The sequence below is a fragment of the Vigna unguiculata genome, chromosome 5 (genome assembly GCF_004118075.2).
Source record: "Vigna unguiculata cultivar IT97K-499-35 chromosome 5, ASM411807v1, whole genome shotgun sequence".
In the NCBI taxonomy this organism is placed as follows: domain Eukaryota; kingdom Viridiplantae; phylum Streptophyta; class Magnoliopsida; order Fabales; family Fabaceae; genus Vigna; species Vigna unguiculata.
The window spans coordinates 35,635,929-35,660,571 of NC_040283.1; the positions used below are offsets into that span (position 1 = coordinate 35,635,929).

Genomic DNA, 24,643 nt, shown 5'->3' on the forward strand with positions numbered 1-24,643 from the left:
TTTCTCCTTACCCTTCTTTATTTTTGTGTTTTCCATTTTGCAATGATTACCTATGTTGGTGTGAGCAAATGTGAAGACTTTTATTGGTCTTATGTAATTTTTTGTTCTGTTGAACGATCTTTTGCTAACTTGTTTTATGTTGAAAGACGTGTTTATGGCATTGTTCTGTGTCCGTGGTATGTTTGTTTTTAGTATATTTTGGAATGATAGTAATGGTTAAATTCTTATATACTTTATGTCTGCATGATCTATTTTATTATAATATTTGATGTTTTATTTATTAAAATTTTCTATTAGATGAAATCTTACACTTTTACTTTTATTTATATTTTTGTAAATATATAGAAAAACTTATCTTTCTTTAAATAACGATGTAACATCTAATATATTTAAAATTTAACTTGATATCAAAAAATATTTTGAAAATAATTAACCGAACTTAATTATTTTTTTAAATGCCCTGGAACACTTTAAAAAAAAAACAGATTCATTATAATTTAAAGAACTCCGAAAAAGTACAAAGAAATCCCAAAATCTTGGATTAAATAGTTGTTCTTTTGTTAAACTTGAAATAAGTGTTTCTGAATTAAATTATTTCTTGAAGTTATTTAAGAATCTCAGGATTTGTTTACTAAAATAAATTAAAAACTGCTTATTTCAAATTAACCAGATTAGATAAACAAATAAATAATAGAATTGTGTTTATTTCGTTAAAAATACTTTTTAAAGAACAATACCAATAAACTGACTCATTATTTAAAGCTCCGTTATCAAATTAATATCATGTACTGGCTACTACAAGCTTCCACAACTTTGGCATGAATAATTTATTAGTTTGATTTGATTGGATCAATAGATAAGAAATTAATAATGGTGAGACAAGTTCAGAAGTGAAGGTCCTTGTAGAATTTTGTTAAAATTCTCAACCAATGATGAAATTGAATTAACGTTTGTTCTTGTGCTCTGATATATTTTAATAATTATGTATTTATATTTAGAGAAGGTTAATTATACGTGTCGTTACTGTGGATACTTTTTTAATTTTGAATCAATTTAGTTTTCTATTTTTAAAAATGTATAAATTTAATTTTTTTAATCAAATTTTATAAATTTTATTTAATATTTTAAATGTGTTTTTTAGTTAATATTAAAATAAAAATATATTAAATGATGTAAACAACTCGTATATCATAAAATATGAAAAAAGAAAAGTTAATTAAATTTTATAAAATTTGATTAAAAAAAATAAATTCATACATTTAAATATTTTAGATATTAAATTGAGTCAAAATTTTAAAAATAAACTAATTTTAATGAATGAAAAAATATACAACAAAGATATGTTACAAAAATCTCTTATAAATATTATTTTCAATTATAAGCCACAGAAGTATGAATTTGAAAACATAATAAAAAATGAAATTTCAGAATTTTTTTTCATATTTATCAACGTGAAGGAAAATAAAAAATATATTTTATGTATTCACAAAATTTATCAACTTTTAAAATATTGATGAAAACAAAAATAGACTTTTTCACAAAAAGGAATTTTTTTTTCTGATTTTGAATAATGATTCGTATGAAGAATTGAGCGATGAATTAAGAAATTAAAAATATATTTAATATTTATTTTAAAAATACTATAACCAGAAGTAAAATTAGCTGAAGTTTTTTTTTGTATTTTCAGGTTTGACATGATTAAGACCAATGCTGAATTAGAGAATTTATAACTATATAAAGGAGATTTATTTTGTCCACGTTTCAAAATTTCAATTTTATCTTTTTAAATTATTTAAAGAGAATTTTAATTATTTATTAAATTTTTAAAAATTGACCGTTATTTCTCTTTTGTATCTTTATTTCAAAATTTCAATTTTATTCTTTAAAATATAATTATTTATTAAATTTTTGAAAATTAACTGCTATGTTTACAAGTTTTTTATAAAAATCGTCAACTAATATAATATCATGCATATATAAAAAAATACGTACACACAAGCACGATAGCGATAGCGCATGTGTTTACGCTAGTATGTTATTAATGGTAGTCCCTAGATTATGTTTTATATAATTCGATAATAACTTTTAGAGCTCTCTGTCATTAACTACTAAATTGATTAAACCTTGGTGTATATACGATTTACTATTTATATAACGAAAGTGCATTGTTTACCCTTAGTATTTTTATTGCTAAATTGCTTGAAGTTAATATAAAAACCATTAACACATTGTTGACCTTGAGAAAAGTGACCAAACTAGTATGAATCTAATCCAAGTTGCAAATAGCTGATACCATTGAAATAATAAACAATACTGTGAACATGATCTTCAACAAATCTAACAACACATTATCGTCTTTATTTCAAATTTTAAAATATTTTGGTCTTTAAATTTTAAAATAAATGTGTATAGTTTTCTTAACCTAATGACGTTGATTATTTTAGGTGTCAAATGGTATTTTAGGTTGACATTTAAGTTGTTTACACTATTTAACATGCAATTTAAATATTAACCTAAAATACCGTTCTAACATATTAAAAAAAGTTAATATTATTGGATTAAAAGTATTATATTTATTTATTTTTAAAGTTTGGAGACCAAAATTTATTAAAATTTGGAATAAAAATGAATTTCAATTTTGCATCCAAATATAGGGACAAAAAGATATTTAACATTTTATTTTATCAGGTTTTTTATTACAATGATGAAATATATGCATATTTTGAGTTGGAATATATATATATATATATATATATATATATATATATATATATATATATATATATATATATATATATATATATATATGGAAACTAATGTCAAGAGAAACAAACATGTTAAAAAGTTAATGTGTTTATATACACTTGATATTGCTACTCTTTTAGAAACTCACCAGCATAAAAAATAAAAACTTTTTTATGTCTATTATTTTTAGGTTATTTACATTTGTCAAAGGCCTAATGTCATAATCGAAGACTTAAATTTATGTTGAATCCTACCAATGATCGACATAAATTTATGTCAAACCCCACTAACAATCAAGGTAAATTTACGTCAGTTTCTTACAAGAATTGACGTAAAAAGTTAAGCATCCAGTAAAAAAAAAAAAACTTTTACAAAATGAGCTTGTTTGAACTTTACAGTTTTACATGTTCTTCTCAAACGAAGGGTTTTGATTAAGTTGAAGAAGAGTTGGTGAACAGAGAAGTCAAACTTAAGATGGACTACTTTGAAAGAAAATTGATCTATATAAGTTCAAGGGCATTGAAACAAAAGTTCATCCTTCATTTAAGTACCTTTAAACCTGTAAAACTCAATGTTCTTCTAAATGATCCAACCTGTCCCAAATTTGACTTTGCTAATCACTAACTCTTTTTCAACTTCATAAAAAGTCATTCTCATGATATGCAACACATAAAATTAAAACACATTAAAAAAAAACTCATTTCATCAAAACTTTTTTATTTGTTGAAAGATGAACCAATATGAGAACCAATGTCCGATTTTGATAAATACTCAATACAAATAAAAAAAGGGAACATTCATGTAAAGTCATGACTGAGTTCTCCAAAAGTAGTCTCAATCACAAATAACAATAGAAACTTTAGTAAATAAATCTCAAAACGAAATCCATTGAACAAAAGAACTTTCCATGAGATGCCCATCACTAAAGTCAAAGACTTCTTAAAAAAAACTCCTAAACCACCATCATTTTGTCTCCAAAGATGAAACCCTAATCGAAAGAACGTTTTGGCGTGTTTTTCCGTAGAGAATGAAGAGAAAACCTGTGGATGTAAATATAAAAAGAAAAAGAACGGACCCCTTATAATTTAATGTAAACTTACATCGGTTACACCTAGACCAACGTAAATGTTGAATTTAACATCTTTTTTAATCTCTTGTTTTAACATTCTTTCGGTCTAAGGCTTGTGAGATTATTAAGACAAAGTTTTTGGATTCTAGCTGATTTTGCAAGGGGATTACCAATTCCAAATATATCATATCTTGTCTCTATCCAAATCTTCAAAAATATTTGTATAGTAGTTTTGGTAATAAGTTTTACGACAACAAAACTCATTCATCTTTATTCATCACGTCATTAATATTTTATATATATATATATATATATATATATATATATATATATATATATATATATATATATATATATATATATATATATATATATATTATATAAACGTCTCTTATTCAAATTAAGATAAAATTACGGTAACTATAAATATTCATCAAATAATATCCATAAATAGATTAAAAATATTTCTCCTAATTAATAATAAAATAAAATAAATAATCATAATAATCATATCTCAATATTATGATAATCTAAATTTGTCATTAAGGAAAGATATTATGTGATTTTAATGAGAGGTATGTGGAGACTAATTTTCAGATTGGAGGACTATGAACATGTTACATCGGATCAATTCCTACAACTAGATGAATTTGTAGACCAAAGGCTTCAACTAGATGATATTGTATTTCAAGATATTGAATAAAGTTCTAGTCCTCTAGAATTAACACGATATTTTCTTGAAAATGTAACTAAAATTTGTTAAGATCGTTGCTCCATCATTATTAGATATAGGAAAATTATTGAGAAAATGGGAAATACCTTTTTTGCTCACAAGATGTTTGGGTTATATATTCTTAAAAACTCTAAGAAAGTGATGCAAATGCTTGGAACAAGAAAAGTAGTATAGTATTAAAAGCTCTCTCAGTTGTGAAAGAGTATCCTTTTCAGTTTAACAAACATAAATTTAGTAATATCTTTCAAAGAAAGAAACAAAATTAGAGAATTTCAAAAAGTAAAACTCATAAATCCCAAATTACTCTTAATTAAAATTATAATAAAAAGATAAAAGTTACTTTTGCATCTCTATTTTTTAATGTATTATGGATTTTATAATTCAAAATATATTTTTAGATACAGAAATACATTCCATTCAAAATTAATTAATTAAAAAATACATTTCGAAGGAAATCAAGAAGGTATTTTCTACTGCAAAATACCTTTTAATCTATTTAGCCACAATCACTTTGGAAAACGTTCAAGGAGTGATCATGAACATAAAATATTTTAATTTTTCTAGCCTGACAAAAAAAATATTGATATATTATTGGAGTATATTTGTGGAACATAATAGATATATCCTAAAATATTGGAAAAATCAAATATTATGAAGAATTTTAGACCTATTAATTGACAGTACTGATTTTTGCTAAACTTAGAGTATATTTGAATGATATTGGACATTTCAAAGAAGTTTTATTTTATGAAAAGATACAAAAGATAATACAATTCTTACACATGAAATTATTCACTACATCGGTAGCCATAAAGATGAACCATGAAACCCTCGTGTTAAATTGAATATTGATTAAATTTGGTTAAGTCATGATACAATGAGAATATCTGGAGCCATCATAAATAATCAAGGTTATTAGATATTTGACTTTTATAAATTTTGTGAATTAAAAACATATTTTTTCAAAGTCAGAGACTATAAAAATAGGTCGTGGACATGTATGTTTGATCTTGAAAAATACCACCGAATCTAGTATAAGACAAATTAGTCACAAGCTTATATTAATATTTTTTCAACATTTCACTTGGTGGTAGTAAGATTGATTTAATATAATTTTATTTCAAAATTTCTTTTTAAATTATACTAAAAAAATAGACTTTAAATATAATTTAATTTTATAAAACAAATTTATATGATAAAGTTTGCTCCACTTATACATACACATTTTACTTTCCAAATTTATGGCTACCCACATCCTTTGTAAGCGAAGTCTAACATAACCCAACGCATTAGATTTTCAGGTTCTTCATCGAAAAGTTTTCTACTTTAATTTGCATTCAATTTCCACACTTTTTATTACTATCGACACCTCCACAACAAAGATGTAATTACACATAATTGATGATGAATATGATGCTATTATGTTTTGTTTCAGAATTATTTTATACTTTATTATATAATTTAATATTCAATTCAGCTTGCATTTGGGTTTAAATATAGTTTAATTTAAAGAATAGTTCAAGTATGTTTGAAGTGTATTAAAATTATTTTTAATTATATTTTTCCATCTGTGAGTAAACTCTAACAAATTAAAACTCATTCAAAATACGATTATTCGGACAGATTTTTGTTAATGCGGTAGCACATTTAAAAGGACGTGTTTAATTACATTCCAAGTTTAGTTATTTGGATGTCAAAACATGATTTTATAAATAATAGTTATTGATTTTACTTATGAATCAAAAATGTTCTTTATAATAATGGAGAGAGTAGAAATAATCACATGGCAAAAGGAGAGAATAACAATTTACGCACAATTACTTCAATTTGGATTAAGTATTTATATTTGACACATCCGTGTCACTTTATTTATCAATGAAATGTTTAATTTATAAAACAGTAATATTTTTATGATGATAATAATTTATATTTTTTATTGACAAATTTAGTACGTATAATTTTAATTTAGATTCACACAATAATTAATATCTATATATATATATATATATATATATATATATATATCACGTACCATATTCTATTATTTTTAAGTTAAACATATTAAATCAGATACATGTCATATCTGATACACATATCATATACATGTAGTATCCGATACACATTGTATCATAAATAACAATATATAAAATAATCGGATGTTTAAAATTCTTTAAAATTTCTTTATTGAGTTGTAATTGAATGAGATGTGAGAGAATAAAAGGAGAGTGAAAATATATAAAATAATCAAGTTGCTTAGAATTTCTTAAAATTTCTTTTATTGAAATATAACTAAATTACATTAAAACCCACGTTTTACATTCTTGAATATGGAAAACAGCTCCACTTTGAACTAATGTTAAGATGATGCCTACTTGGGGGTATGGTCTAATTTGATAAATCTTTATTGTATTTAGTTAAGTTACAGGGACAAAACCACAAATTAACAACGTGGCTTTCAATGAAAAGTATTTAGGGCTCGTGACTAAGGTAAGAAGCAGTTAAAACAATTATTTTTAATCAAAAGTGAAATGGATTTGATAAAAAGGACTTAAGAAAAAATAGAGAAGCAAAGCTAGTCTATGTGTTTAAAATCTACCTTTTTCCTTCGATAAATGTTAAAAAATCTGTCTAATTTCCATTTAGATAAAAAAAAAAAAGCTGGAACAAACACAAATTAAACAAACTCACAAGCTAATAAATAAGCAAGAAAATTCATTTGTTTAGACGAAAATTGCAAACACACTCCAACATACTTTAGACGAAAATTGCTAACATTCTCAAACACGCTGCATTCTAACATACTAATTGGTTTTCATGATTCTAAAAATAGTTTAGACACAAGAAAAATCCCATAATTCATGGCAATATATTCAGCGAGACTTTTGCATTCAAAACAAAAACATACACAGCTCAAAAAAGAACACACCATGTGTGAATCCATTACTTGCAAGTTAGCCATCATATTGAGTGAATTTTGCAGTTGAAGGATTTACAAAACAATCCGAAATAGCAGGGGAAATTCCCCATACAAAAGTTAAAAACTTTTCACAAGGCACATCATCAAGAAGTTCCATAGGCCTCCCAACAAACCATATTAACAAAGTCCTGATCATTCAATACGATTATCAGGTTTCAGGTTCAGCCTGTGAAAACAACTTAACCTATTCAGTATGTACATTTAAAGAAAATATGATATCAAACCAAATAACTCAGGGCAGATAAAATTTCAATAATGCCACTTACATTTGAATCATCAATACAACCCTCAGCAGGTTTTGTGGGTTCAACCTGTAAAAATAAACACAGCCAAGTAAGATTGACAGTGTATTTATATTATAACTAAAAATAGAGAATACAGATATATCAGTAAGGATTTCTCACCAAAAGCTTCTTGGAACCTGCCTTGGAGGAATCCAAATCCTTTAACACAATAGCTGGCAATTGATCAATGTCCCAACCAACAACTTTGCAGATGATCTGTGCATAGGCCCTGTGAGCTCGCTTCCTTTTTGTTCTAAGTATGGAAGTGGAGTGCTGAATCAGTGCAATGCTATCCTTAAACCTCTTCCATACTTTCTTCCGTATACCTCCACAAACCAAACAATAAAAATCTCCATCCCTATGATTATTCTCATAGTATTTCCTCAAGTCATCATCTTCTGCAAACACCTTTTCGAAGAACTTGTACTCTTTACATTCTTTAGAATCATAACTATCTACCAACCCATCTTCTTCCTCCTCATCTTCATCCTCATCATCTTCACTGTCAGAATTAATGTCATCTTTGCCATCTTCATCACTGTCAGAACTGGCATCACCAACTAAAAACTTCCGGCAAGATGCTAATGCTTTGTGCTGCAATTGCAGCACTGCCATAGTAGCTTTCTCTTCTGCTGATGGAGAATGAGTGAGGGAAGATGATTTGGTGTCATTAAAGGAAGGCCATCCTGAAGCCGTAGAAGAGAAATCAGAATTGGCGTTTCCAGTTACCCATCCAGCATCAGCAACCACAGATTCATGTGATTCCTATAATCAATTTTCATGAGTAACAACCAGTAAGAAGTAAACATATGTGGGAGATGGGATATGCTAGCAACCAATACTAGTGTTACTTTGCTTTTCTGATTATAACGAAATTGAAGTGTAGCCTGACACAGGTTGCGCATGGTCAAGAAAAATTTACACCATTTTTATAATAGTGAACGGTGAAATAAACATAAACTAAGGTACATCTTTGCCTCAGGGATCAATGCACTCCTCCTGTGTATTAACTACTTATCTAAGAACAAATGAATTTATCTCAACCTAATGTTTTACATAGGTTATCTTATCAAACACATTTATTCTCAAAATATATAAATTAGCTTACAGTATTAAAGCAGCAATTTTGCCCTAAATAACATGATAACTATGAATAAAACCGAGAAAAATACAGATAGGAGGATTTCAAAACACAGCGTAAAGGTGCATGCTTCTGTTTAGCATTCAAATTTTGAGATAGACTTCGGTCACCTTAACTATTTCTCTTCCATTTTCTGAACTTGGTTCTGAGACCTTTCCATCTAGATTATCACCTTCCTTCTCAAAACCCTGCAGAAAAAATATGCACCATCAGAACCATGCCAAAATAATTTAACCTATTCACATTTCTATGTACTCATAATTTATTTCAAGCATTTTTATTCTCTTCCTTAAAAAGGCAGAATTGATACATAAGATAATTAACCTTGCTAACATTCTATAAAAGGCATTTTAGAAGCTCCCTCGGCATCTTTAATACCATCCATGATCTATTTCAACGTTAAAACACCACGCAAAATCAACATGCAATCACAAAGTTATGCAACAAATATAAGTTATTTAAACTCAAGCATTATGCACGATTTTGAGGTTCAACCTTTAAAATAAAATCAGCCAAGTAAGCATTAACAATATATTTAAAGACTTAATAAAATATACAGATATATTAATTACAATTGCTCACCAACAGCTTCCTTGAACCTTCCAAGGAGGAATCCAAACCCTTCAACTCAATAGCTGGCAATTGATCTATGTTGCAACCAACAACTTTGCTGATCACCTGCGCATAGGCCCTGTGAGCTCGCTTCCTTGTTGTCCTTAGTATGGCAGTGGAGTGATGGATTAGAGAAGCACAATCCTTAAACCTCTTCCATACTTTCTTGCCTATACCTCCACAGACCAAACAATAGAAATCCCCCTCCCTGTGATTGTTCTCATAATATCTCCTCAAGTCACCATCTTCGGCAAACACTCTTTCAAAGAACCTATACTCCTCACATTCTTTAGGATCAAAATTATCCACCCACTCTTCTTCATCCTCATCATTACTTTCATCTTCGTCACCATCAGAACCAGCATCGCCAGCAAAGAACTTCTGACAAGCTTCTAATGCTTTGTGCTGCAATTGCAACACTGCCACAGTTGCTTGCTCTTCTGCTGATAGAGAATATGCGAGAGAAGATGATTTGCTGTCATCAAAGGGAGGCCATCCTGAAGACGTAGCAGAGATGCCTGAATTGGGGCTTTTACATACCCATTCGGCATCAGTAACCAGAGATTCATGCGATACCTACATTTAATTTAAATTCGTTAGTAACAACTAAGAAGATGTAAACATATGCAGGAGTTAGAATAAGCCAGCAGCCAGTATTAGAATTCCATAGCTATTTCAACTTTCACAAAAATGAAGTGCAGGCTACGAAAGTTAGCGAATGTATCCATCAGGTAGGAATAACCTTCATCGTTTTAAATTTTAAAAAGCTGCCCTTTAAAAGATAGCTCTTTATAATACATTTATGAGCATGTTCAGGAAATTTGGCTTTGAAGGAAAATATGAAGTTACAATGCTTGTGGATTTGCCACCAATCCACAACTACAAATCTTCCATAATGCTTTTACAATTTCAACCACGAGAAGAAAGAGTTTTTTCATAGATTATCATACATCAAAAGTTTATCATTAAAATAATTAATTAGCTGACAGCATTACAGGCGCAAATTTTTCTAAATAACATTGTGAAGCTCGATATATAACCCAGGAAATCATAAATTGAAGCCACTGTTGTCCCACCTTAACTACTTCTCCCCCCATTTCCTAAACTCGGTTAGGGGGACCTTTTCATCTGGATTCTCACCTTTAGCATCAGAACCATGCCAAAACATTTTAACATTTCTCCATCACTATGCACCTTAATTTCTTGCATGCATGTTCTGTCTCTCCCTTAAAAGTAGTGAAATCAATACATAAAATTAATTAACCTTGCCAAGATTCTTATGAAACTCTTTTCCATGATCATCAGGCTTAACAAGTTCATAAACAATTTTTGTAACATTAAAATTGCATTGTCTGTAAAAGTTAAAACCCCACAAAGCCAACTTATGCAATCACAAAATATGCAAAAAATATGTTTCAATTAAACTTTGAAGCAGCAGTATTTACCTCTGGGTCAGTTGGCTCCATCCCCACTGGCCAGAAAAATGACAAGGCAGTGTTAGGGCACTGTGAAAGTGAAACGACTCAATGATATACACTATACACTCTTTTTTGTAACGAAAAACAAAATTATGAATACACCCTTTATTTCGTGTTTAGCATTTGGGTCTTGTCCTAACGATAACGAGGCCCAGTTGGCCCACCCAAGTTCCCACTTCTCTTTTGCATTTTTCTTTCATTAAATAATTAAATTAGTACTAGTATTTAAAAAGATATTAATATTTGAGATATGGAATGCTTCACTTAAAAAACAAATAATGTATTTACTTGATTTTTTATTTCTTATTATCATTTTTTATTCAAGTGTATTTTTAGCTCTTTATGTACTGTAGATAGGTGACTTCATGGGCACAAGTTTGGATTAAGTGATTTTTTGTAATTATTGAATTTAATCACAATGAATTTTTACTTCGAAATTTAATGAAAGTTACTGATATAGTTGGGTGATTGAAAAATTATATAAAATTGATGCATATGTTAATCTGTATGTAACATGATAATGTGGTATATATAAAGAAATGTGAGTTTCATATTTTTATCTTTCTTAAATATTATTAATACTGCTAGAAACACATGCAAATCATTTTTATAATAAAAATATTAATATAATTCAAAAATATTTACTATAAAAAAGTTTGTCGCAATCTATTAATAAAATTTACATTAAATTTGTAAAAAGTTAAATACATAAAAATATATTCTTTTTAATTTATAATGTTAATTATATCATAAAACACTTGTAAATTTCTATGAAAAAAAAAAGTTAAATTATAATGATATATATATATATATATATATATATATATATATTTTAGTTTTTGTTTAAAAAATAATTTTAATATATGTATGTATGTTAATTAATTTAATTTTTATAGCATAATAGATTCACATGATCCTACTTATATAAGAACGCCGTGAAAACTAAGTAAAAAACATAGGAAGATAGAGTTAAATTATGTTTTTTGAATTCGTTGTGTATTGTCCAATAATACACAATCAGATAATAGTTTAAATTTGACATACAATCTACCAAGTAATCATCTCAAAAACATTGTTTGATAAGGATAATAAACATACTTGTAAATTTTGAGAAATGTATTATCTAAATGTTTTGCAAACAAAACTCAATTTCTCGGATTAGGGGAGAATTAATAACATACAATTTTAAGGAGATAAGGTAAAAAAAGATTTTACCGAATGTAAATTTATATTGATTTATTTGTAATGAATAGACTACATCTAGTTTCTGACTAACATGATCTAGTCTTATTAGACGTACTAATATTTTAAAATCACAAACCAAGAAATTATTAAAGCTACAAAGAGTATTATTTGAACCTCAACCACTCCTAGCTAGTATTATTTGAATATCAAATCACTCTCGACTAAAAATCTAAGTATTATTTGGACCCACTCTTAACTAAACAACATAATATTGTTTAAAATGTAACCATTCCTAATATTATTGTTGCAAATTGCTAGTTGTACAATGATGGTCCACCTAAGTGCTCGATGGCCTTGGGAAAATTTTATTTTAATAATATTGTTTGAGATGTATATATTTTAGTATAATTATATTGTATGATTTCTTTTGATTAATTATTTGGTTACCTCAGTTAAAATGTATTCATTTGTTTTTTGTGGCTATTATAATTAATTAAATTGATGTGTACTAATGTTAATTAATTTGTTTTATACAAGCATAAAATAATACTCAAAAGGAAATAAAGGTGTAAATCATGTACAACCGCCTATAAATACTTTTCAACGACTCAATGCAATGGTAAAGACGATTAGAATGCAAACCTATACAATTGGATATACCACATGAAGTTGTATGCAGGTGTAAAAACATCCTTTGTTTTCATGCCAAATGGATGCTTTCGATATTCTCTCGTACTTATATGATATGTGTATTAGTAATACAACTTTGGTTGATGTAAGTAAAATTTCATTAACTTTTAACACATTTTAATATATTCAATATGTTATTATAACAATATTATTTTAAGGTATTTGCACAATCTCTACACCAAGAATAAGAATATTTGCATATATTGATTTCCTAACCTTGTTTCCATTTAGAGGGTTGGGAATAAAGCTAGTGAGGTGTAAATGTATTTAATAGAGACATTTCAAAATAGAGGCAAAAAATGTGTACTTAGCACCTTAATTGCATTAGTAGGTATACATTTTATAAATTAATGAACATCTATGTAAGATTTTATAAATGATCATGTTGAAACTAGCTAACAATTTGAAATTTGTTATGAATTAATGATTGTCTATTTGATACATTTATTCATATGATTCTTTACTCTTTATGGTAAATATTTGTATTAACTAAGTGATTTGTTTCCTTTATGGATTACATATTGTATCTATAAATAGAACTCTTCCTATCAATAATAATACACAAATGAGTTGCTCCCTATTCTCTATTCTCTCTATTGTTTCTTCTCTATTATCTAATATTTATTCTCTCTATTATTCACTTTATTTCATAACACGTTATCAGCACCATGCTCTAATCAATTGAGGACCAGTGGAAGCTTTTTCTCTATAACGACAGTGTTATGCGTGTCTCAATCCAGGCTCCTTTTAATCCTTTCTCAAATTATAATTTTACCTTATATTTTTCCTCTTGTGGTAAAAATTATTTAACTTTATCAATTTTCATCTTCGTCTTATTATTTTTATTTTTATTTTGACGGTGATTATTATTATTATTATTATTATTATTATTATTATTAATATAATTATTTTATGTGCTAGTTTTAAACACACGAAATGTTCAAAATTTGGATTTGTGACCCTTGAGATTACAAGGAAGAATTCCTTAAATTGGATTTTAAATGTTGAAATATATTTAGATGCAATGGATATTGGGATACCATTAAATAAAGAAATAAAGCATCTAAGCAACATGACAAAAATATTGTGAAAAGAGATTTCACAAATATTGTGAATTGATTTCATGCCTATGTATGGCTTGGCTGGACAAAGCAATAAAGCTTTTGATGAAAAATCATGAGATCTGCCTAATATGCTCCATTTCCAGAAGTGAATGCAGCAATCAATATTATGAATTTATTTCATGCCTTTATATGGCTGAACAAAGCAATGAGCTTTTGACCTCAAGAAAATCACGAAACCTATCAAAATTGGTTCTGCTTCATTCCCAGAAGTGAATGCAGCAACATTTGACTTATATTTTCATGATCGTGATCATGATCTTGATTTTGGACATGGTTATAAAGAAAATTTTGAAGACACATTTTGTCACCAGAAGTGGCACGATAATGTGAAAAAAAGGAAAAGGAAAATGTGAAAATATTGACAAAAAGATGAAGGTATATATTATCATTACGATGGTAAATGTCATTTGAATTGTACTTATTGTACACCAGAGCATCTTACAAATAATGAAAAGAACATAGAAACACACTTTGCTTATGAAGATGGTGATTCTGATTATGGCCATATGGATGCTACTCATCTTGATATTGTTATTTTCTTTGCTAAAGCAAATGAAAGCATTGATCACCTGATTGATTATGAGAGTGTTGAAAAAAATCTCATATTGATATTTACGTTTATATGACAAATGAATGTTTTGCACTAGTACTAAAAGATATGTGTCTTATTGATTGTGCAACAACTTATATAATTCTCAAGAATAATAAATTTTTCTCTTGTTTGATAATGTGAGACATCGATGTTAGTATTATATATAGTACTACAAATATATTTGAAGACTCTAGAAGAGCTATTATACTTCTACCAAGAAGTTGAATAGAAACTTATTAAGTTTCAATGATATTTGTCTAAATGGATATTATATTGAGACAAACAATGAAAAAGATATAAAATATCTTTATATCTCTATGATTGAGTTGAAAAAGAAAGTGTATTGGAGAAATTATCAACATTCTCTTATAGTTTGTACTACAAGTTTATTAGTACAATTTAAATGCATGTCATGGTAAACCAGAAGTTTACAAATCAAAATGATCGCCTTGATTGACATGATCAGTTATTATGATGCAAAAAAAAAAAGGTTGAAAAACTCATGTGAACACGTTTGAAGCGTGGTAGACCTATTGGTTCCAAAGATAAAAACTCTTGAATGAGAAAGGGGGCTAATATGCAAAATAACCTAATCGAAAATGTTGAAATCCCAAAAGATTCATTTGACATAATTAATGGTTCGGTTCAAGAAGAACCTCAGGTACCTGAAATGGTTGAAAATGATGAGATCTCAATAAATTATGTCATGAATCATATAATATGGAACCAAAATAAAGTTAACATTGATGAAACTTTTACTTATAACATAGCGATGAATGTTATGAATGACAATGAGGATCAATAAGCAATGATCATTGAAGATTATCGGCAAAGAAAAGATTGGCCAAAATGAAAATATGTAAAGAAGCATAAGTATATTTGTTTGTTAAACGAAAGGTTTTTGAACATATAGTTCGCATAGCTGAAGTTATGAAACCCGTTTGGTACATATGGATTTTTGTGCAAAAATCAAATTAAGAATCATGAAATTGTTAGATACAAAGCACAATTGGTTGCTCAAGGTTGTTCACAAAACCTTGTATTGATTTGTGAAAAAATATATTCACTAGTATTGGATGCAACAACATTGCAATATTCGATTATGCTAGTTGCACAACAAGGTTTGCATTTACATCTAATGGATGATGTTACAACCTATTCGTACGATTCTTTTGAGAATCATATTTATATGAAAATCCCTGAAGGATTTTATTTGCCCAACAAGACAAATTTTAAAGAGGGTTATTCAATAAAATTGAACATGCTCTTTTATTGATTAAAGAAATCAAGACGTGTGTGGCATAACCGTCTTATTGAGTACTTATTAAAAGAAGGATATAAAAATGATCCTATTTGGTCTTGTATTTATATGAAAAGATCCAAATAATGAATTTGCCATAATTATTGTTTATGTAGATGACATAAACGTCGTTGAAATTTCTAATGAGTTCACAAAGGCAATTGATTACTCAAAGAAATAATTTGAGATGAATGATCTTTGAAGCGCAAAGTCTTATTTGAAATTAGAAATTGAGTATTTAAATAAAGGTGTTTTTATACATCAAAAAGCTTATATAATTAAGGTGCTTAAAATGTTTTAAATGGACAAGTCATGTCCATTATGCACTCCAATAGTTGTGAGGTCGTTAGATGTTGATAAAGACTCTTCTTAGACCTAAAAAAAATGATGAAGATCTTCTTGGTCTAGAAGCACCATATCTTAGTGTTATAGAAACACTAATGTATCTTGCTAATTATACTCGATCTAATATTGCATTTGCTGTAAATTTGTTAAGCAAGATATAGTTCTTCAACTACAAGAAGAGAATGGTTTGGAGTAAAACATATACTTCGTTACTTTAAGGGTACTACGAATATGAGCTTATTCCATCCAAATGATTCACATTCAGACCAATGGGTTATGGATATGCATGTTATTTTACATATTCTTACAATGTCACAATGGTTGATCACAAACAAGATGTTTGTTCACATGTGGTAGCACAATGGTTTCATGAAGGTATATGAAACAAACCATAGTAGCAACATCGTCTAATCATACAAAATTACGAGGAAAGTTGTGAATATGTTTGGTTAAGGTTTATAATTCAACATGTGCAAGAAACTTGTGACTATCCCCGAGAAAGATGGAATCAACAACCATATATAAAGACAATAGTGTATTGTTCAATTGAAAGGATGATATAGATATCCAAAAATTCATTCATGTGAAAATATGGCAGGTCATTTATGAAGTTTTTGTCAAGGAGAACTTTTGAGCAAATGATTCACAAGTTCGGACTCTGTCACCTTAATGATGTAAGTTTACATGAGGGAGAGAAATAGAATATGTGATGAATAATATTGTATTACAGAATACAGAATGTTGTACTCTTTTTCCTTCACTAGGTTTTTTTTATCCCAAAGGGTTTTTCCTAGTAAGGTTTTAACGAGGCACATTCTTTTATCAATGGACACTCAAGGGGGAGTGTTATGAATTAATGATTGTCCATTGATTTGATACATTTACTCATATGATTCTTTACTCTTTATGGTAAATATTTGTATTAACTAAGTTGATTTGTTTCCTTTATGGATTACATATTGTATCTATAAATAGGACTCTTCCTATCAATAATAATACACAAATGAGTTGCTCCCTATTCTCTATTCTCTCTATTGTTTCTTCTCTTCTCTATTATCTAATATTTATTCTCTCTATTATTCACTTTATTTCATAACAAAATTGAACATATTAAATTTTAGTTGAGTTTATTAATGTTTGTGCACTCTATCTTCAAGATTTTATTTGAAAGGGTGTAGGAAAATGAATGTAACAAATAGTATGACATGTTTTAATGCAATAATATAACATTTTAATGTTTTTACTATGACGTATATTTTAGAATTTTATAAGAAAATGAAATTTCTATAAAGATTACACAAGCGTCATAAAAATGCTTAGCTTTCTATATCTGTTATATCCACATAAATTCTAAAATTATAATACAAAATTGTAACGTCCCATTTAAATAATAATATAATTAAATAAAACATCACACAAAATAATATTAAGAGAAGAGTTACGGAGTATAATGTTACTTCTTACAGTTATCCAAGAATACTTAGAAGGAAAATATTAAGGTATGCCACGATACCATTAACAAACAAACTAAAGGTTTAACAGTATTCCCAACATACATGGTAGTACATAGGCCTCAGTCTTTAAGAATACTCGGAGTAGGGAGTCCAGCCCAAGAATAGCTATGTAGCAGAATTTCCATTATTCTGATGACCACGAGGAGTTCCCACATCTGCTCACACCAATAAATTGATGATCATTGCAAAAGGGGAAAACCACAAACAAACACACAAGCAAACGAAAAGGGTAAGCTAGAGTGGAAAAATGGTTTATCATACAATTGCATACAATTTTATAGCCAAAGATGCATACATTAACCAAGCATGTGATGACCAACAAACAAGACACTAAGACTTAATTATCCGGATACATATAATCAGTCAGATTCATTGGATGCTTGCACTTGTGGTGGCCTATACTGCTCTGTAAAGCCAATTGCCAATGGGTTTCACCCTATCACGCACAAGGTTAGCCTTCAAACATCTAAGGTCATTATCCTGCCAAAGACTAAGACCTCGTGCTACTCTCACCACTTGAGTCAGTACGCTCTATGTGAGACTAACTGACTCTTTAGAGTGTCAGGATGCAATCCTTACTTGAATCTTTACTAGATTATATAATGAGGCATCCCCACCAAACCTTCGTGGAATTACGTCCTAACAATGAGGCACCACCATGAGCTCCCACTAACAAGGGTCATGGAAATAAGTTCTGATCATGAGGTACCACCATGATACCATCGTGGAATTACATCCTAACCAATGAGGCACCACCATGAGATCTCACCTAGAGATTCATGGAATTACGTCCTAAACCATACCAAAATCATGACTCACCAACCAAGCATAAAGTTATCATGCATATAAATCTCATGCCAATATATAAAACCAACCATCCAATCATATTTCATACGAAAGATCATGCCAAACTCATTAACTCCAGCCCAAGAACCATTTAATAAACGTATAATCACCCAATCCACGCTTTAACATAGTAAATCAATCAAACATGTGACCATCAACCAAGAACAGAGGAGAAAACAACACCTGAGCACATTCTTGCTAGTTCTCGCTCAGGCTAGAAGGTCTCGCTCAGGTGAGAGGGTCCTCTCACTTAAGCGAGCTCCTTTCGCTTAAGCGAGAGCTCGAAAAGTGGGAACAGTGGCTCTCGCGCTCGCTTGCTTAGACGAGACCTCCTCGCTTGAGCGAGATGGACTCTCGCTCAAAATAGGAGCTCGTCACCTGAGTGACAGCTCGCGCAAGTTCCAAGGAGCACTTCTAGTACTCTCGCTTAGGCAAGACTCGCTCGCTCGCTTGGGCAACAACCAGGTATTCACAACCAAACGATGTTTAAGAAGTTCTTAAGCAATCACAACATCAAATAAGCTACAAAATCATGAAACAAGACCAAAGTAAGCAGAAAATCGAAGAACAAACAGAACCCTAGCTTCCCTTACCTTTTTGGTAGAGCTGAACTTGAGGGGGTTTTAGATACGATAGTAGAGACACCTCAGCTCCAAGAACTAACTCAGCAACTGCAAAGCACGAACATAGGAGCAAGAATGAGCCTATAAGAATGGCCTGAAACTGAAACCGAACAATAGGAACGGAAAAGAAGAGAAAAGTAGAGTCTAACTTACCCAAAGGAAGCATTCAATGAAGATGAAAAAGGGAGAGCTTACTCAAACCCTAACAAAACTTCTGTTGAGAGAAGAGGAAAGAGTAAGTGGCTGTTTTTGCAAGTGAGTGCAGAATGAGAGTGTTAGGACTGTTTAGGGGTTTTGGGCACCCTATGGATCAACCTTAGACCCAAAAAATTAGAACAGACCCTTAAACGTTGAGGTAGAAAAATAAGTAAGCCTTACAGTTTTAACCATCACAAAATTATTTGCTACATTGATAAATAATTACCAAATAAAAGTTAAGATCAATATTTAGAATATGTCAAAATTTATTGAAATTTGTCATTGTATATTATAATAATAATAATAATAATAATAATAATAATAATAATAATAATAATAATAAGAATAATAATTGATTAAAGTTAAAATTATTTATATAATAAAACATATAAACTTTAAGACATATTTCAAAATTTAGGTCATTCCTCAATTCGTTTGAATAAAAGTTATTATTATTATTTTTATTTATCAAATCATTTTTTATTCTTTTGTGTTCAAGAATTTCATATACCAATCTTGTTTACCTGGCATTTTTTTTTCATATATTTTATATTAAAATATATTTATTTTAATACTTTAGTATTTTTATTTAATATTTATTGTTATAATAACTTATACAAGTTAATTAATTTAATACTAAACCTTTTATAATTTCCTTTATATCGTCCTTAATAGTATTTTATGGGTAATTTGTTTAGATAATTAAAAAATTTGGTTAATTAATATGAATATATAATGTCGAATGAGGTAAAGAAAGTTTCACCAAAATAAGACTATAAAATAAAAATTCATTATTAATTGTAGCGTCGCGCACACATTTTTTAAATATGTATAATTTTATATTAATACAATGTTATTAAATTAATATATAAAATAAAATTATATTTATTAAAAATAAAGTAAAATATATAAAAAATGAGAATAATTGTTGATAAATAAAAATAAAATTTGTAAAAGTAACTGTTAATTTTTAAAAATTTAATAAATAATTATATTTTAAAGGGTAAAATTGATATTTTAAAATGTGAACACAAAATAATTATAGATTATATATATATATATATATATATATATATATATATATATATATTTGAATAATACTCCAAATAAATTTTCCATATTATTTTTCATGAAAAGCAAATTAGAACTCTATAAAATATAAGACATTAATTTTCTTATAATTAATATTTTTTTAAAATAATTAATACAAACATTATAATTACGTCTTATAAGATAATCACGATTTTTACTTTAGTAAAAAAAAGGGAATAGAGTCTTTTCTTGTCACCACATTTGGTTGAACTAAAAAACTAATGAATTTGTTATACACGAAAGATAACTTTTTTATTTCAACGTCTGTAAACCTTACAATGCATACGTGATATATAGAACAAATTGTGAGTTGGCGCGTGGCTCTCACTCTGGTGTGTGTCCCTACCGGAGAAGAAGAAGAGAAGCTGAAAGATAAGGAAGCCAAACTCAGCAAAACAATTAACAAGGGACTCGTCTTTCCCCTCTACCAATGGCTACTTCCGTTAACAGGTTTTTCCCATATCTCTCACACGCGCCTTTTTTCATCACATTCAATTTAACTAGTGAATTTCTCGTTTGAAGCAGTGTTCTTGGGTGGAAATATTCCTCCTTTTTTTCACAATCCAATGCCTTCAACGTGGTTTCGCCTCCTTTCAAACCCCCAAACTCCAAGTTTTCTCCCACTTGCTCTGCCGCCTCCTCTTCCTCTGGTACCTTTCGTTTCTTCATTCCCTTTGTATTTTCAACTCAAATCAGGAACTGGGTTCTTCTCTTTTTTCTTAATTGTTCTCAATTTCAGTTGGAGTATTTGGGGGCGGTTGTTAGGGGGAAATGTTGTTGCTTTATCTATATATGATACTCTGCAATATTCCAACACTTCTCACTGTGTGGTGCTAGCAAAGGGTATTTCCGATATCAAATGAATTATTAGTGGGATTGTAGAATTTGACTGAAGAAATAAAGAGGAAAAGAAAATAAATGTCTTTCTTTTTTGAAGAATACACTTTTGTGGCTAAGGTTTTAAATTATGATAGCCTGTTCGGGTAGTGGTTTTTTTGTCTATCCTTGATATTGTTGAAAATCGGGGATAAATGAAGCTGATGTGGCTTCAGTTGTAGTCGCAGATACCCCAAAAGCCTATTGCAATCAAAATTGAGTTTGCAAACTGTTTTTTATAACCTTGTCTGTTCCTAGAAGCTGTGTAACTTAGTTTCACGAATTTGCAAATTCTTCAAAAGGGAGGAGGAACTTGTATCATTCAAACAATCCTGTTAAGAGAGTGTCATGAGCTTCTCTTCAGGCTTTGATTTTTTGTGTCTCATGATAGACACGTTCCTGCAAACATGCAGAAATTGGTTTGGATGATTTTTCTTTTCTATTTTATGTAGATCCACTATTGGTTAAGGCTGCCCGGGGAGACCCTGTTGGTCGTCCTCCAGCATGGATGATGCGACAGGCAGGAAGGTACATGGCTGTTTACAAAAAGCTTGCTGAGAAATATCCATCCTTCAGAGAGAGGTCAGAGACAACTGACCTCATTGTGGAAATTTCTTTGCAGCCTTGGAAAGCTTTCAGGCCTGATGGAGTCATTATCTTCTCGGACATTCTTACACCACTTCCTGCATTTGGAGTTGATTTTGACATAGAAGACATAAGGGGACCTGTTATACATTCCCCCATTCGTTCTGAAGAGGGATTAAAAACTTTGCATCCAATTGACCTTGACAAGCTTAGATTTGTTGGGGAATCACTTAAGATACTGCGCCAAGAGGTAAAATTTATATTGCCACATCAATCATGTCATGGCCATTCTGCCAATCACGTGTTTGCCTTACTGGTTATATTTTGTTCAGGTTGGTGGTCATGCTGCTGTTTTGGGTTTTGTGGGAGCTCCTTGGACAATAGCAACATACATTGTGGAAGGGGGTACAACACGCACATATACAACCATTAAGAGCATGTGCCACACTGCTCCACATGTATTGAAGACTTTGCTTTCTCATTTGACGCAGGCAATAGCTGATTATGTTATTTTCCAAGTGGAATCTGGGGCTCACTGCATACAAATATTTGACTCATGGGGTGGACAACTACCACCTGATATGTGGGAACGGTGGTCAAAGCCCTATATTAAAGAGGTAAGTGGGAAAAATATCCTCATTTCTTTCTTGGATGATGAAATTTCATTTTAATTTTTACACTTTTCAATTTGGGATTCTTGTTATATTAAGCTTCCACTTTTGGTTTTAACTTATAACAGCTTTGACTTTAACTTAGTTCTTTAGTTGGAGAAAGGAAAACAGTATGTAGCTTTCTGAGGTTTGCAACAATAAGCAGATTTTGTGGTAGACTAAAGCTACACTGCTCTAAGCCTCCTTGATTTTTATTATTTGGTTTGCTTGGTAGAAATATGACCAGATTTAAACCTCTTAAATGTAATTTTTCTGGGCCAAAAAGAAAATATCTGTAACGTGTATGAGAATAAGTTCAATGGATTTCAATATTGTGGCTCTTGACTTTCTGGGGAGGAGGGAATCCAAATCAGATGAGGCAACTTCACTTGCTCCTTTTAATATATTATTGAGATTACTATTGCTGTCGGTATCTTTTCACAATACACAAACTTAAGGTTGGACACTATCTTACCTTTCTCCAGTTTTTGGCTTTTTGTCATGTACTGCTTTCTGAATGTCCAGATTGTACATTTGGTCAAGAAAAAATGCCCTGAGGTACCAATTGTTCTTTATATAAATGGAAATGGTGGCCTTCTGGAGCGTATGAAAGACACTGGAGTTGATGTTATAGGGCTAGACTGGACAGTGGATATGGCAGATGGGAGAAGAAGATTGGGTAGTGGGATTGGTGTGCAGGGAAATGTGGACCCTGCCTACTTATTCTCCCCTCTTGCTGCCCTGACTGAAGAAATTCAGAGGTTGGTGTGACATAATTTCCCGGTGCTTTGGTATTCATGAAGTAATTCCATACGTTTATATATAATATAACTAGACTTAACATAACCATTACTTGCCCATAGAAGCATCATTCATTGTAGCTTTAAGTTTACATGTAGTCATTCACTTTAGTCCATTTTGTTACAAGCAAATGTCTAGGTTGCATATTTTCTGTTCATGATCTGGTGTCTAAGATGTGGAATTGAACTTCCCCCGACATCTGGTTAATTAGCCGTGATGGATTTGAAAATAATTAAACAGATAACGGCAGCAACTAACAACAAAGAAGCAGAGAAAAAACACTTTTTATATAGCTATGTTATTGATCTTAGTCTCAATAATGAAATAATTCAAATTAGACTTTGTGAGTGAGGTTGATGTCAGTTGTGTATCAATAATTATCTTGACTTCTTAATTTGACAATTATTTGTCAGGGTTGTGAGGTGTGCGGGGCCCAGACGGCACATCCTTAATCTAGGGCATGGTGTTCTTGTTGGCACACCTGAAGAAGCTGTTGCACATTTCTTTGAAGTAGCTAGGAGCTTGCAGTTTGACACATTTTTTCAAAACAATGCTGCAAAAGACCCTAATCTAGTAGCATAAGCTCAATAGCTCAAGTGTTGCTATTTGTTTATTGTATTGGAGCTATTTCAAGCTCTTTTCCAAATGAAGGGTGTAGGTTAGTCCTTTCTTTGTCTTATGCTGCTATGATATGATCAAAAGTCTGAGCATTTGCACATTTCTGTATCGGCTTAACTAGATGAAGTTGTGATTTGACATTCTAATGTATTTATAATTGATTTGATAAACTAACATTAGTATTCCTTCCAGCTGCATAATTTTGGTAAATTACTTAATTAATTAATTTAGAATTTTTTACGCGTTGTCTGCTCAAATTTTACTTGACCTACGTTTTAACATTTATTAAAATTAACTTATTTGGAACTGAAGAAGTCTTCAATCCAAAGCTTCCTAATAACATTTTGAAATAGAAGGGAATATTATTTTTATATACTATTTTGCAACATGCACACTATGTTTCTGAAAATTTTGTTGTTTTGCTGATCTATATAAACTCTAAGTTGCTTTGGCTTATGTTTTTTAACTTCGTTAAGAAGGATGTTTTTAATAAGTTATATGACATCAGATAAGTTTTTTTATTTGCAAAAAAGAATGCATATAAAAAACGGTATTTTAAAAGCAA

The 24,643-nt window shown here is 29.7% G+C and overlaps 2 protein-coding genes across 5 annotated transcripts; one reads left to right on the top strand and one right to left on the bottom strand.

Annotated features, from left to right (window-relative positions):
• Positions 1-7,460: 7,460 nt before the first annotated feature.
• On the bottom strand, positions 7,461-11,129 carry LOC114183499. Of its 2 annotated transcripts, none has more exons than XM_028070536.1 (6): positions 11,007-11,129; positions 9,532-10,137; positions 9,060-9,137; positions 7,929-8,573; positions 7,791-7,835; positions 7,461-7,690 (listed from the first exon to the last, which is right to left on the bottom strand). In XM_028070536.1, the coding sequence occupies exons 1-6, from the start codon at positions 11,025-11,027 to the stop codon at positions 7,673-7,675; spliced, it is 1,413 nt and encodes a 470-aa protein (XP_027926337.1). In that variant the 5' UTR covers positions 11,028-11,129; the 3' UTR covers positions 7,461-7,672. The 2 variants fall into 2 exon arrangements, with proteins under 2 accessions (XP_027926337.1, XP_027926336.1); XM_028070535.1 differs by lacking the exon at positions 11,007-11,129 and adding an exon at positions 10,702-10,776.
• A 9,712-nt stretch (positions 11,130-20,841) lies between these two features.
• Positions 20,842-24,278, top strand: LOC114186306 (uroporphyrinogen decarboxylase 1, chloroplastic). 3 transcript variants are annotated; one of them, XM_028074363.1, is made up of 6 exons: positions 20,842-20,998; positions 21,074-21,198; positions 21,877-22,259; positions 22,342-22,626; positions 23,185-23,420; positions 23,874-24,278. In XM_028074363.1, the coding sequence occupies exons 1-6, from the start codon at positions 20,979-20,981 to the stop codon at positions 24,040-24,042; spliced, it is 1,218 nt and encodes a 405-aa protein (XP_027930164.1). In that variant the 5' UTR covers positions 20,842-20,978; the 3' UTR covers positions 24,043-24,278. The 3 variants fall into 3 exon arrangements, with proteins under 3 accessions (XP_027930164.1, XP_027930165.1, XP_027930163.1); XM_028074362.1 differs by having other exon boundaries at positions 20,852-20,998; positions 21,071-21,198; XM_028074364.1 differs by lacking the exon at positions 21,074-21,198 and having other exon boundaries at positions 20,845-20,998.
• Positions 24,279-24,643: the final 365 nt, after the last annotated feature.

Bases quoted from the DNA above. Each gene is read 5' to 3' on its own strand.
- LOC114183499 (XM_028070535.1), bottom strand. From the start codon at position 10,770: ATGCAAGAAATTAAGGTGCATAGTGATGGAGAAATGTTAAAATGTTTT. The intron at 9,138-9,531 runs GTGAGCAATTGT...TTTTTTCTGCAG, and splicing joins AAGGTTCAAGGAAGCTGTTG to GGTTTTGAGAAGGAAGGTGA. The intron at 7,836-7,928 runs GTGAGAAATCCT...TTATTTTTACAG, and splicing joins CAGGTTCCAAGAAGCTTTTG to GTTGAACCCACAAAACCTGC.
- LOC114186306 (XM_028074362.1), top strand. From the start codon at position 20,979: ATGGCTACTTCCGTTAACAG. The intron at 22,627-23,184 runs GTAAGTGGGAAA...CTGAATGTCCAG, and splicing joins CAAAGCCCTATATTAAAGAG to ATTGTACATTTGGTCAAGAA. The intron at 23,421-23,873 runs GTTGGTGTGACA...ATTATTTGTCAG, and splicing joins CTGACTGAAGAAATTCAGAG to GGTTGTGAGGTGTGCGGGGC.